Below are 15,000 nucleotides of genomic sequence, written 5' to 3'. Positions count from 1 at the left end.
ACCAATTATCCCATGACTAACTGCTGGTCGAAGTAGTTGTATAAAAGAAATTGATTAAAATAAAACCCAAAAATAACAAAATATAAATATTTAGTAAAAACAAGAAAGCAATAAAAATATTTTTTTTCTTTTTAGGGATATATATATATATATAGAATAATAAAATATGTCTGGCTCATATTGCACACCCAAAAATAAAACAATAATATTTTACAAAATATATATTTCTTTTTAAGGCCATACAAATGTAATTTTTCTGCAGAATATTTCACCCTTCATCAGGACAGATGCTTTGAATTAATTGAGTTATAGTTTAGTCAGCGCTTTAATATGACTGTAATCTGAATTTGAATATTTTGCCCCCCAGAGAAATTCGATTTATTTAATTTTCTCTTCAAGCAATTACATTCCATCTTTCCCCGATTATTTGTGATATTTAATCAGCCCTCATCTCATCTGCTCAGTGTTTTCCAGGAGAGTGCGACGGCAGATTCACAGATATAAACGCTCTGTCTCTGATAGACGATGATCTAATGCGATTTGCGTTTGTTGATTTTGAGTCTGCGACATTTTAATGATCTGGTCCGGCAGAGCAACGCTCTGATCCGCGGCACGGGCGTCTTTTGTGGCCGTTATCTGATGTGAAAAGGTCACCGTTGCTGCGTGTTTTTCAGCTCAACAGGGTGAGAAATGAACACCCGCCAGACGCCAGACGCAGGTGATTGTGTATTATCTCGAGTCACTCGAGCGGGTGACCGGCTCACACTGACCTTGCACATTGTTCAATGCCGAGACAAGGTCTTAATGAAGTAGCATTTGAACTAGTTTTACATGCATATCTTTATTTGAAGCCTTATGAGTCCCTTGATGTCGTGTTTGGTCTCTACTAGAACAGGTTTTCCTGCTTGAATGTTGGTTATTCTCCTCATATTCTCCATTGTTGCGGCTCCTCTCTTCCCAGTCTGTCAGTAACGCTCTGTTTACTTCCTGTCTCTATGAAGCCCCTCCTTCTGAAACGCACACTGTGCTCTGATTGGTCGGCTGGAGCAGTGTGGTGTGATTGGTCGAGCGCTTCGAGTGTGTTTGGGAAATGCCCCGCCCCTTACCATAACTGCCAGTTTAACACACTACTAACTAACTCAACCAGGCCCCGGCCCTTTATTCTGCGCATGAATTATTATAATGAGGAATATTGGGACGTGTTCGTTCCCGGAAGAAACTCACGACTACAATGGAGGCAATTTACTTTTATTTATCAAGGCCGCATTAAATTGATTAAAAGTGACAGTAAACACATTTATAGTGTTACAAAAAATAATATTTCAAATAAACGCTGTTCTTTTGAACTTTCTATTCATAAAAGAATCCTGGAAAATAAAATGTCTCACAGTTTTTGTTTTCAACACTGATAATAATCATAAGTGTTTCTTGATCACCAAATCCTCATATTAGAGTGATTTGTGAAGGATCATGTGACACTGAAGACTGGAGTAATGATGCTGAAAATTCAGCTTTGATCACAGGAATAAATTACACTTTACTGTATATTCACATAGAAAACAGATGATTTACATTAGAATAATATTTCACTCTTTTTACTGTATTTTGATCAAATTAATGCAGTCTGTAATAACATCTGGGCTGCGTTCAGCCCCGACAAAACGTTTTTTAAACAGAAACGGTGATGTGTTGAACACACTGTTCTGATGATGCTAGAGTTGCAACTACGGCAGTTGAGAAGGCCATTCTTTGTGTTCTTTGTGAAGAATTTTCTAAGCCTGATGAAGTCGGTATAAATATATGTTTAATACTACAAAATATGCCCGATGTTACAGTTACTGCACTTGCCGCCCAGAACAAAAGAGAACATCCCAATCGAGTGAAGGGATTGCTGAAACTGAAGCACACATCTTACCTAATTCAGACTAAAACACATCTATTTAGCCTCACATACTGACTTTATTTGTAGTTCATACTGTTTTAATACTCTGTATTTTCTTTCTCATTTTTAGGAAAAGCACTTAATTACCATTGTTTATTTCTATACCAAATGTCATACACTTGCAATGAAGCAAAAAATATAAACAACTACATCATTATGTTGATATCCTATATTTCTACAATAAAACTTAAGACAAACATGTCTTCTAATATCCTCAGTTGACGTTCAACCCGGAAACCGTAGCAAAACGTTGCGCGCCATTTTGAACTTGAACGTGCCCCTGTTTTGTACCATTGTAATACACTGACATCCACCAATCACAGTGGAGATGAGAGTCACATGATCAATCAAAGCTCATCACAAGCAGCTCTTCCATAAGAGAATGAATACTAATATACAGAAGCAGCACACACACACTAAACACTGTCATGGTCACACACATGCCATTTAAAAATGCAATCAACATTAAATGTAACATAAAACCCTAATGTAGATAACTGATTAGAAAAAAATATGAAAAACTATGAAGAAACAGTTATTTCAACAAAAATACATCAGATGTGAAGTGTCACGCAGGGAATTGTGGGAATGTCAATTGACGATTTTTCACTGTAAATTATACAATGACTTGTTCTTTTTCACTTCCAAATAAGGGTATTTTACTGTAAAATTACATTAAATGTACGGTTAGATCTATCACGGTTATTCACAGTATATAGTGCGGAAACTTTCTGTTAACCAATTAACTGTTTTTCAACCATAGCATTTTTACAGTCTTTTACCATTAAAATCACAGAAATGTATTAGATCAGTGTAGTAGATGAAGTTGCTTGTCATCCGTGAAACAGCGTTCTGGTGATGAAAACATGCATGAAAAGGTGGAGCTGTGTGTCTCCATCCACGAGTCTCCTGTGTCTGAGTCTGATAGGCTGCGTTTGTTTCTGCGTTCTTCATGCTCTTCAAATCCTCCTCCTCCTCATTTCAGCCTGATAATGTCATGCAGGAGAAGATAAAAAGATTCCCCCGCTCCGACTGCTCTTTTGTTTGCAAGATAAAATTCCGCCATCTGAATGCCGTAATAAACAGTCTGCATGCGAAATGAATCTAGATGTGTATCTGAAACACTGGCGAATGACGAAGCGTGTGCCTTTCCAGAGGACGACTTCGGATTAGCAACTTAAAATGCTCTTATTCTTCTTTTGCAGCGGTTTATATTTTCCAGCGCGGCAAATAAAAGGCTTTTGCTAAAGCCTTCATGTATAGTGCATTATAAAGGTGTTCATAATGTACATTATAATGCATTATATCTTTTCATATGCAAGTGTAGCAAAAGTCAAAGTACTTCCATGTTGTTTTTAAGCAGTTTCAAACATCACAATAAACACCATCAACGCTAAATATGAAGAGTGATGCAGAAAATAAGATGTGCACTAACATAACACTTTACTTGCCTGTGTATAATGGATTATAGATGTATTTTAAATGCATTAATTATGCACCTTACAATGCATTGTAATGAATAACTGTAATCACAGTTATAAAACGTTATAATACTCATCTATTCATTGAACACACATTTAGAAAGTATAATGCATCAAAAAAACATGATAAACAACCAGCAAATACTATAATGCATTTTGACTTCCTCAACGAGAAACAGAATATGAGGGTTTGACAGGACTTTATAAATCGAGACTTGATTGGATGGAGACCGTCAGGCTACAATATTATTGGCTAATATTATTTCCCCCTCCCCCTCAGCCTCAGTGACATCATCAGAAAAGGAAATGCCATTGCATTTCAACGAAAGATTATGCAGAGATTAATTTCTGTCTTTAGAGTGACGTAACTGATAAATCAATCATGAATAGACCAGGAACATGAATTAAGAAGGTAAATGACTGATTTCTGTCTGTGTTTTTGCTGTAATGTGTCGCTCTGGACTCTCTGACCTCACTTTTCTTCTATTTCATTGGACATGTTACGGACGCTGCTATTTCAGGCCTGTTGAAGCATCAGAGCGTGAAGCATCAGCTTTAGCTGCTCGGTTAAAGATGAACTATTACTGCAAAGTCTTGGTGTTGTTTCAGGCTCTACTAGAACAGGTTTTCCTGCTTGAATGTTGATTATTCTCCTCATATCCTCCATTGTTGCGGCTCCTCTCTTCCCAGTCTGTCAGTAACGCTCTGTTTGCTTCCTGTCTCTATGAAGCCCCTCCTTCTGAAAAGCACACTGTGCTCTGATTGGTCGGCTGGAGCAGTGTGTTGTGATTGGTCAAGTGCTTCGAGTGTGTTTGGGAAATGTCCCGCCCCTTACCATAACCGCCAGTTTAACACACCACTGACTAACTCAACCAGGCCCCGCCCCTTTATTCTGGGCATTAATTATTATAATGAGGAATATTGTGATGTGTTCGTTCCCGGAAGAAACCCACGACTACAATGGATTGTGTTGTGATTGGTCGAGCGTGTTTGGGAAATATCTCGCTGTTTTGAGCATTGAGTAGTACAAATGATTGATTTTGGAGAACCCCCTAACCCTAAATATGAGCACTAGTGATGATGCTTAGATGAACAAGGTAATGTTTATTGTTTAAATCCCTGACATTAAAGACTTTATATACACACACACACACACACGCTCACACACTCACACACACACTTACAGAATCTTCATGAACAAGTTAGTTCAAATTAGTTAAGCGGCGCTTGAGTCCTGAGGTTTGTAATAACGTAGGATTGTAGTGACGGTTAGTTGACGGTGTTTCTTCTGATTTGTGTGGTTCCAGCGCTGAAGAAAGGTCGTTTCTGGATCACCCCTGACCCGTACCACAACGACGACAACATCCAGATCGGGCGCGAGGTGAAGATCTCCTGCCAGGTGGAGGCGACTCCCCCCGAGGAGCTGCAGTTCAGCTGGCTGAAGAACGGCCGGGCGTTACGCAGCTCCGAGCGGATGGTGATCACACAGACCGACCCCGACATCTCCCCCGGAACCACCAACCTGGACATCATCGACCTGAAGTTCACCGACTTCGGCACCTACACCTGTGTGGCGTCGCTGAGAGGAGGAGGCATTCCTGAGATCAGCATCGATGTTAACATCTCCTCTACGACTGGTGAGTCTCAGACCCGACCAGGGACACACACACACTCGCGCACACACACTCACGCAGATAAACAAACTCACACACACACACTCGAACAGACACACACACGCACACACACACACACACACACACACGCACACACACTCGCGCAGATAAACAAACTCACACACACACACTCGCACAGACACACACACGCACACTCGCGCAGACAAACACACACACACACACACTCACACACACACACTCGCACAGACACACACACGCACACTCGCGCAGAAAAACACACACACACACACACACTCACACACACACACTCGCACAGTGTCTTGTGATGAGACTGTCAGCTGATTGGCCGTGGGCGGATGAGGGCGTGTCCTGTGAAGGGGCTGTCAGCTGATTGGCCGTGGGTGGATGAGGGCGTGTCTTTTAGGATCATCTGCTTATCCGCTGCAGTGCTTCTGAAGGACCAATTACAGCTCATTGCACATGTGCCAGGGATTCACGCTGAGGAAACGTTTCGACTGAGAATGAGCCCAGAACATTCAGCGCTTGAACACAGCAGAGCCAAACACACCTTTCCTGCAGTCCAACGCAGAGAGAGAGAGAGAGAGGGAGAGAGGGAGAGAGAGAGAGGCAGAGGGAGAGAGAGAGGGAGAGAGAGAGAGAGAGAGAGAGAGAGAGAGAGAGAGAGAGAGAGGGAGAGAGAGAGAGAGGGGGAGAGAGGGAGAGAGAGAGAGAGGGGGAGAGAGGGAGAGAGAGAGAGAGGGGGAGAGAGGGGGAGAGAGGGAGAGAGAGAGAGAGAGGGAGAGAGGGAGAGAGGGAGAGAGAGAGAGGCAGAGGGAGAGAGAGAGGGAGAGAGAGAGAGAGAGAGAGAGAGAGAGAGAGGGGGAGAGAGGGAGAGAGAGAGAGAGGGGGAGAGAGGGAGAGAGAGAGAGAGGGGGAGAGGGGGAGAGAGGGAGAGAGAGAGAGGCAGAGGGAGGGAGAGAGAGAGAGAGGAGAGAGAGAGAGAGAGAGAGAGAGAGAGAGAGAGAGAGAGAGAGAGAGAGAGAGAGGATTAAACAACGTTTATTAAATTTTCAATTATATCTCACACATTCACAATAATACTATAAAAAATAAAAATAATAATTAAACCACATAAAACATTAATTAGATATTCAAAACCAACTGACCCTCAAAAACCTCACATAAGACATCTTTACAACACCAGATATCACAAAAAAACATTTCATTTTTCACCAGTTTGTAGAATGCAAATTCAATCTTGATTCTTCCACCCACTAGTTTTCTAAACATCATCTCCACAACAGTAGACCCAAGTTGTGTTCCTTCATTTTTCCTTGTTTTCCAGATTGCTAATTTTGCTGTACCCAACAAATAATTTAATAAGCATGTCATCCTTCTCATAGAATACCTATACTTAACACCTCCAATAAATATTTGATCTGAAAATTCTTCATCAAAATCTTTAAACAAATCTTTAAGAAAATTAAAAATATCTTGTAATCTTCCACATTTTAAAAATAAATGCTCTAAGTCTTCTTGGTTTCCACAAAATCTACATTCCCCCCCCCACTGCTGGATTCAAGTGTGCCACATGTCTGTCTGTAGATAAGCCTCCACTGTCGATCCGCAGTACGCTTCTCTATAGGAGGCTTATACAGGGCTCTCCACCTGTCCCTCACGAGGAAGTCTGGTCCTAACAAACTTGGCCACTTTGAAGCTTTTATTCTCTTGAGAAAAACTTGATGTGTGACTTTTACTGAAGAATAGTAAATCGCTTTCTTTGACGTAGATTTAAAACAGTCCAGCTGTGGTGTATCAAAAGACAAAATTGAGTCCATATTTACATCCACCGTTTCCTCAAGTATGGCTGGAGACACTCTGATTTTTGGAAATTCTTCTTCTATATCTCTTAAGTCCATTGACCGACGTCTTTCAATGTACTCTCTATGCCCACTTGGTAAAACATTCCAGATCTCCTCTGTCAGTTTCGAGACAAGACGATCAGATTTCAATCCTGTCACTTCTTTAAGAATTCCAACCGGCTTCCACCCATCATCGTCCAAGAGATGTCTGATTTTTACAATCCCATTGCGCTTCAAAACTGCAGATATGCTTACTGAAGACAACAGCCTTGTTTGGATCATTGGATTAAAAAATAATGGTTCTTCCAGAATCCAATGCCCTGTGTCATCACTACTTCGATCCACTTTAAAAACTGTTTTCCAGGACTGAAACATTGACTTATAGAAGGGAGTAATCTCTGACAGACACACCTTCCCCAAGTCCATTATGAACATATGTTTATCCAACCCGAGCCCGCCTGCGTTCTTCAAAATTAATCTTGCAGTATGGGCCCAAGTCAAGTCTTTATGATATAAAAGTCTTTGTGCTGCTTGTATCCTGTAAGAAATCAGTCGACTTCTCACATCCACGAGCCCTTGACCTCCTTCATGGACAGGTAAATAGAGTGCAGCCGCATGGATCCAGTGCGCCCCACTCCAAAAAAAGTTCACAATTGTCCTTTGTATTTTACGAACCAACTCCAGTGGAGGCTCCACAACAGTCATTTTATGCCACAATGTCGAGGCCGCCAAGTTGTTAATGACCAAGACTCGCCCTCTGTACGACAATTGTGGTAATAGCCAGGTCCATTTAGACAATCGGGCTGTTCACTTTCTCTAGCAATCCCTCCCAGTTTCTCATCTGAAAATGTTCATTTCCTAAAAAAATACCTAATGTTTTTATCCCCTCTCTGCTCCAAAGTAAACCACATGGTAGTTTTGGAGGTCCTACTTCTTCCCAATTGCCAATAATAAATCCCTCACTTTTCCCCCAATTCACTCTGGCTGAGGATGCTTTTTCATATTTTCCAATAATTTCCGTTAAAACTTTCACATCATTTTGACTTTTTATGAACACTGTCACATCATCAGCATATGCTGACAGGGATACTTTAAATGTACTCTTTAAATCTGGAAGTGAAATACCGATTAGCTGTTTCCTTAATCTGCACAAAAAAGGTTCGATTACTAGACTATACAACTGTCCAGAAAGTGGACAGCCTTGTCTGATACCCCTGGACATCATGATAGGTGCACTCAATCAACCTCCAGCTTTAACCATAACAAATGCATTAGAATACAACAATTTTATATAAGATATAAAATTATCCCCAAACCCGAATTCTTTCAACACATTGAAAAGATAGCCATGATCAACTTGGTCAAAAGCTTTCTCTTGATCAAGCGAAAGAATCCCCAAATTAAGATTATTACTTTGACTAAAATCAATCACATCACGCAATAAAAATAAATTATCCATAATTGTTCTATCTGGTATATATGGAAGCTTGTTTCCGCCACAGAATAAAACATTTTAAAAGATAATTGCGACTTTTTATCTCACAATTGCGAGTTTACATCTCGCAATTCTGACTTTATTTCTCAGAATTGCGAGATATAAAGTCAGAATTGCGTGTTATAAAGTCAGAATTGCGAGATATAAAGTCAGAATTGCGTGTTATAAAGTCAGAATTGCGAGATATAAAGTCGCAATTGCGTGTTATAAAGTCAGAATTGCGAGATATAAAGTCAGAATTGTGAGATATAAAGTCAGAATTCTGACTTTTTTTCTCGCAATTGCGACTTTATATCACGCAATTCTGACTTTATATCTCGCAATTCTGACTTTATATCATGCAATTGGGAGATATAAAGTCAGAATTGCATGATATAAAGTCGCAATTGCGTGTTATAAAGTCAGAATTGTGAGATAAACTATTCCGAGGTAAAAAAAAAAAAAAAGTCAGTCTTTTTTTTCCCCTTAGAATTGGGCTTTATATCTCACAATTGTGAGAAATTTGTGTGTGAGAAAATATGTCAGAATTGCGAGATATAAACTCGCCATTGTATGTTATAAAGTCAGAATTGCGTGATATAAAGTCGCAATTGCGAGAAAAAAAGTCAGAATTCTGACTTTATAACACGCAATTGCGACTTTATTTCACGCAATTCTGACTTTATATCTCGAAATTCTGAGAAATAAAGTCAGGATTGCGAGATGTAAACTCGCAATTGTGAGATAAAAAGTCGCAATTATTATTTTTATTTTTTTTATTGTGTGGCGGAAACAAGCTTCCATAGGTATACAATAAGACTGGTCTCTATGAACTACTACATATAAATATTTTTTAAGTCTATTTGCTAGTACCTTTGAGAATATTTTGTAGTCTAAACATAGCAATGACACTGGTCTCCAGTTTTTCAATAGTCCCAAATCTCCTTTCTTAGGAATTAAAGATAGAACTGCTCTGCAACAACTTGTGGGTAATGTCTTTCTTTCGATGCAATCAATCAGCAGTTCATTTAAATCTTGTCCAAGTAAATCCCAGAAAGCCTGACAGAACTCCACAGGTATACCGTCCACTCCTGGAGATCTTCCAGGGGATAATTGTCTCATTGCATCAGTAAGCTCTTGCAAAGTTATTTGTTCATCCAGCGATTCTCTTTGTTCATCTCTCAACTGAGGTAGATCACAGAGCAAATCGTCCACACTTGCAGAGTCACAACTCTGAGCATTATATAATTTAGAATAAAAGTCTATTGTCATTTCTCTCATTTCCAGAGGGTCAGAAGTTATAGCTCCATTCGGACGTCTTAGATGACACAACTGTTTTTGTAAAAAACTTTTCTTTTCCAAATTAAAAAAAATAGGCACTAGGAGCATCCATATCTTTGATGGAGCAAATTCTTGATCTTATTAATGCTCCTTTTACCTTTTTCTTGTAAAAAAGACCCAAGTTCTTCTCTTTTCTTATTTAACCTTTCATTATTTACCGAGCCCATATTATTTAACATGTCTTTTTCCAGAGATACAATGTCTCTTTGTAAACTTTTCACTGTTGTTTTCATCATTGCAGTAGTATGTGAAGTATAGTTTTGACAAAAAATTCTGATGTTAGCTTTACCTACATCCCACCATTGACCAAGATTTTCAAAACTGTCTTTCTTAAGTTTCCACCTATCCCAGAAAACCTTAAACTTTTCACAGAAACTGATATCCTGTAATAATTTGACATTAAAATGCCAAAAATAACAAGGTTTAAAGGTGCATTGCGCAAGTCTCTGAGTTTTTGCAGAACTATGCCCCCTCTGGCAGCAAGCGAAACTGCAACCAGAAGTGTGCTCGCTCACGGACAAAAGTTTTCTTTTTTTTATCTTACGTGGAGTTTGCGTTGGTGTTTGAAATGAACTACAAGCCGGTCTCTTAGAATCCATCTTCTACGGAGAATGGCGGCGAATACACAAACCTGCCAGACATAGCCAGGTGAGCGTGAACGCGCATGACGTCACGCCCAGTCTAAAATTCCGGCCCGAATCCCTCTTATTTATTTTACTTTACAGGATTATAAAGACAATCTCAGAGATCAGAGAAGGGCTCATTCAGCCCATCAGGCAATTGTTTAAGCATGTATGGGTTAGAAAACGGGTATTTTTAACATGAAAAGTTGCTTAATGCACCTTTAACCACTTTCTTTAAATTAAAATCAAAAGTAATCATATGGTGATCTGAAAAACCATTAGGCAAGATGGATACATTCATTACCTTATTATTCCAAATCTTCCCCAAATAAAATCTATCTAACCGAGCACCACTAACTATCTGATGCCTTTAACCATGTATATTGTCTAACTCCTATGTTCCTACTTCTCCACAAGTCTATTAAATCAAACTCATTTATAATTTTTAACAATTGAATGCTTGACTGATTATGTGGCTCCTCTCCATTCCTATCAATTATTAAATTAGTTGTGCAATTCCAATCATCCCCAATTATCATGCACACAGTATCATCAATGTGGGGAATTGATTGGATGGTTGTGGTTTCCTATTGGCTGATCTCATATGAGTGACAGGTTATAGCCCCGCCCACATCATCAGAGAAGAGAAGAGCCGAAGTTATTCTGATTCAAGATTATTAAAACAATGAAGTTGTGCACCGATGAACCATTTAGAATAAACACTGCAATATTTCATAAAAAAACAACAACCTTGATTTCATGGTGACTTTAAGCTGTGCACAACTCCATCATTTTGGTCACTTCTTACACCATCCAGTGTTTTTCTCGCTCATTATATTCTTTTCTTCATGTGAAGCTGCACAGCTAATGGTTTATTCACGAGGAGTGTGCCGAGATTTTCCCCTCTGATAGCAGAAAGATTAAATAATGAGGAAGCGCATGGAATGACGAGCACCTCGTTCTCATTCCAAGAGGTAAAACGCAATCAATCTTCATTCTGCTCGGCTTTAATGAAGCTGTAGCACGAGCGAGAGACACAGAGAGAGAGAGAGAGAGAGAGAGATGCTTCTATCTGCAGCCAAGCAATTAATCTTTGCATTAGTCTTTACATTTAAATGTGCTGTGATAATGAGGACTCGGAGAGATAGCGGCCCTTGTACTCGTTCAATCAACCTTGCGTTGTCTTCGTCCTTTAACGTGACTCCTGGCTTTATCAAAGCGGCAGATCGAAACTAATAGTTCTCTCTGCTTTGAGTTTCACTTCATTTATCTGAAGAGAAGCTGCAGGACGAAACAAAGGAAGGTTTTAATGATCCGCTGATTAGATGCCGCGTTTGCTGGACGGACGCCGGAAAACTTTGAAAAATGTTGTTTGTCCAATAAAAGAGTGTCGATTTATAACATTATGAATATCATAGTTTTGATTTGGTCGTTGCGTTTCCTAGAGACTGAGTTTTGTGATCCTTCTAGTCTTATGATGTTTAAGTGTGTGTGTTTTTTGTGTTTTTTTATTGAAATTAATCTAAACTAAAAAAAAAAAAAAACTATTTTTCATTACTTTAATCAAGATGCATTTACTGGAGAAGCAACATGACTGAAGATATTAAAAATTGTTTCCTGAAAAATCTATCAAAATGAATTGAAATGTTGTTTGTCCAATAAAAGAGTGTCGATTTATAACATTATGAATATCATAGTTTTAATTTGGTTGTTGCGTTTCCTAGAGACTGTGAGTTTTGTGATCCTTCTAGTCTTATGATGTTTAAGTGATTTTTTTTATTGAAATTAATTAATCTAAAATTAAATTGGTAAGCCGCAAAAAAAAAAAAAACTATTTTTGTCTAGGAATTGCCATTCCTTCAAGATGCATTTACTGGAGAAGCAACATGACTGAAGGTATAAAGTGTTGTGAACTGAGAAATGCATCATAATGAAGTAGATGAGGCTGGCTGAGATTCGGTGAGGCCTGCGATGATATTAAACTACATAGCCTATAATAAAAGATAATGATTTTCAAACCTGAATCAAACATATTTTTATTCAAAGCTCAACATCTGTCATTAGTCTTTAGTCTGCCATTAAAATCATGAACTCAAATGTCATTGTGAAAAAAAAACAACAACAATGGCTGTTGTAACGGTGTGTAAATCAGACCTTTCAGGCTAGCGCTAATAAGCCTTACGCCAGAATTATTATTACAACTAAATTGTCAGTGATTAAATAAGAAAACTACATAATTGTGTAGATGATTTGCTTTGTGTAACCCGACATTGTAGTTGTACAGTTTGCAATGTTTTATCAGACAATAACTACTCAAGATTTTGCTGTAGTATATTTTACGGGACAATTAGGGCCGGATTCGGGATTCGGGACAACAGTTTAGATTTCAGGACTGTTCCGAATTTTTCAGGATGTCCGGTCACTTTAAAATGAAGTGATTTTGAGCTTAAAATAAGAACAAATATCTGCCAATGGAGTCTTCATTTTGATGCAATTTTTCAGAAAACTATTTTTAATATCTTCAGCCATTTTGCTTTTCCAGTAAATGTATCTTGATTTCAGAATGTTTAGATATTTGTGCTGGAAAACAAGACAGAAACACTGAGGAAGAACGTCATTTTGTGCATTTTTTATTATTATAATTTTATTGAAATTGATTTAATTAGAGTTGGTAAGGTTATTTCTGCAAAACACTTCAAACTGACGTGTACAATCAAACAGAAACATAAAGGTCAAGATCAAATTCCTGAAAAACAGTGTGATATTATTCTCACAGCACTGAAGCTCTTAGCTACTGAAGCCGATCAGCGGTGTGTTTTCAGGGTTATTTGAGTTGAGTTTAGAGGACTCGTTTCTTCTTCATTCATTCGTGACGTTTCACAGATTTGAAGGTCCTTCATGGAGGGTTTAGGGTCAGTCTGATCAAAGCCTGTGTAACAAAGGAACTTTTCAACATTTGGCCTTGAAACAATGTATCTGACCAGTTTTCTGCCAGTGTTCCAAATGTTCAAACGGTACATTGTTACTAATTTTGCAGAAAACATTGTTTCCAAGTCTTTCCTTCAATCTTCCCATGCAAATTTGAGTAAAATAATCGTTAAAGAAGTGAAAAAGTTCTCACAGGTTTTTGAAACCAAACTGAAATGCATACATGAATAAACAGAAAATAAAAATAAAACCATGAAATAAAATTGATGTTGCTTTAAAAAAACATTAACTAGAATAAAATATAGAATATCAGCTAGTAAACAAAGCAACATTTCTCGTTCTCATATAGTTGATGTTCTAACTATAAAATAATAAAAAGTTATTTCAAAATAAAATGTCCAAAACACTTAAAATGAAGTTCCCGTCATTGAAAAACATTGTATAATCAATAAGTTATGACAACATATGTTTGTACATTGCTTTAACTCATCAAAATAAGTTAAGCAATTTTCAAACTTTTTTTTATAAATTATCCACGATTCAACTCATATTTTTAAAGTCAGTTTAATGCAATTTAAGTTGAAATGACTTAAACACCCAATTTGATTGTACTTAATTTTTTTATTATTATTATTTTTTTTTTTTACAGTATATGCATGCAAATTTCCCATGCAAATTGTGAAAAGGCAGCTCTTTTTGTGGCAATGATATTGTTTGCATAATTCTTGTACTGTAACTAGAGGATCCGCTCTTCATTCTCAGTGTGTGAAGGAGCTTTAGAGGCTCACTGGTTTATCTGTGCTTTTATCATCATTTAGGTTTGGACGACATGATCCTGTATCACAATTACCCAGCATCACCTGTGTGCGCTCAGTCACGTGTCGTCCCTGTAAGGTCATAAATATCCCAGAATATTCTCAGTTTTTACTTTAGTGTTGCTGTAAACTCTCACACACACGTGTGCATAACGGGACAGATGCGATCCATGAGCTTCCACAGAAAGATCTGATGACAGACAGGTTTGGGTCAAATCTCAAAATCAAGAGAAAAATATAATAAATAAATAAAATAAATAAACAACATTTAAATTTTTGTATTTTATGTTTTTAGTCATTTTAGTAATTTTTATTAGATTTTGTTTTTAAAAAATATATATTTAATAAATACAAATTAATACTAAATGCTATTTATTAGTTTTAGTTTATTTCTAGTTGGAGTTATGTTTGTACTTAAAGTTAAACTAAAAAGTTTTTTATATATATATATATATTTTTTTATATTTTTTATTTATTTTGATGTACAACATAATGTATGATTTAGCTTTTTATAGTACGCCAATATACTATAATATAGTATATCAATGATAAAATAGCAAATATCACAAACATCCCAAAATGTATATTACAGTAATATTCATTCATTCATTCATTCATTCATTCATTCATTCAAATTGATTGATTCATTTATTTATAATAGAATTTAATTTGTATTTATTCATTCATTTACTAATTCATTTATAATATAATTTTATTTATTTATTGTTTTAATTCATTTTTAATTCATTAATTCATAATAATAATTAATTTAATTAATAATAGATTATATTTATAATAATATAAATATAAATAAAATTAATAATAAAAATGTTTTTATTTTCTCATTCATTTATAAAAGAATTGTATTTATTTATTATTTTTATTTATTTTCTACTTATT

General features: G+C 37.1%; 1 protein-coding gene across 1 annotated transcript in view; it reads left to right on the top strand.

Annotated features, from left to right (window-relative positions):
- Nucleotides 1-15,000, top strand: part of LOC308698193 (MAM domain-containing glycosylphosphatidylinositol anchor protein 2) — a gene marked incomplete at both ends in the record, with an annotated part of 185,740 nt that overhangs the window by 114,733 nt on the left and 56,007 nt on the right. Inside the window, one exon of the mRNA XM_081378113.1 lies at nucleotides 4,731-5,060. Within this exon, the coding sequence (XP_081234239.1) occupies nucleotides 4,731-5,060 (330 nt within the window). The remainder of the gene's footprint in view (nucleotides 1-4,730; nucleotides 5,061-15,000) is intronic.

This window comes from Scardinius erythrophthalmus (assembly GCF_964197995.2).
Source record: "Scardinius erythrophthalmus genome assembly, chromosome: 11".
NCBI lineage: Eukaryota > Metazoa > Chordata > Actinopteri > Cypriniformes > Leuciscidae > Scardinius > Scardinius erythrophthalmus.
Note: the sequence above shows the minus strand (reverse complement) of the source record. Positions and strands in the feature narration are given on the sequence as shown.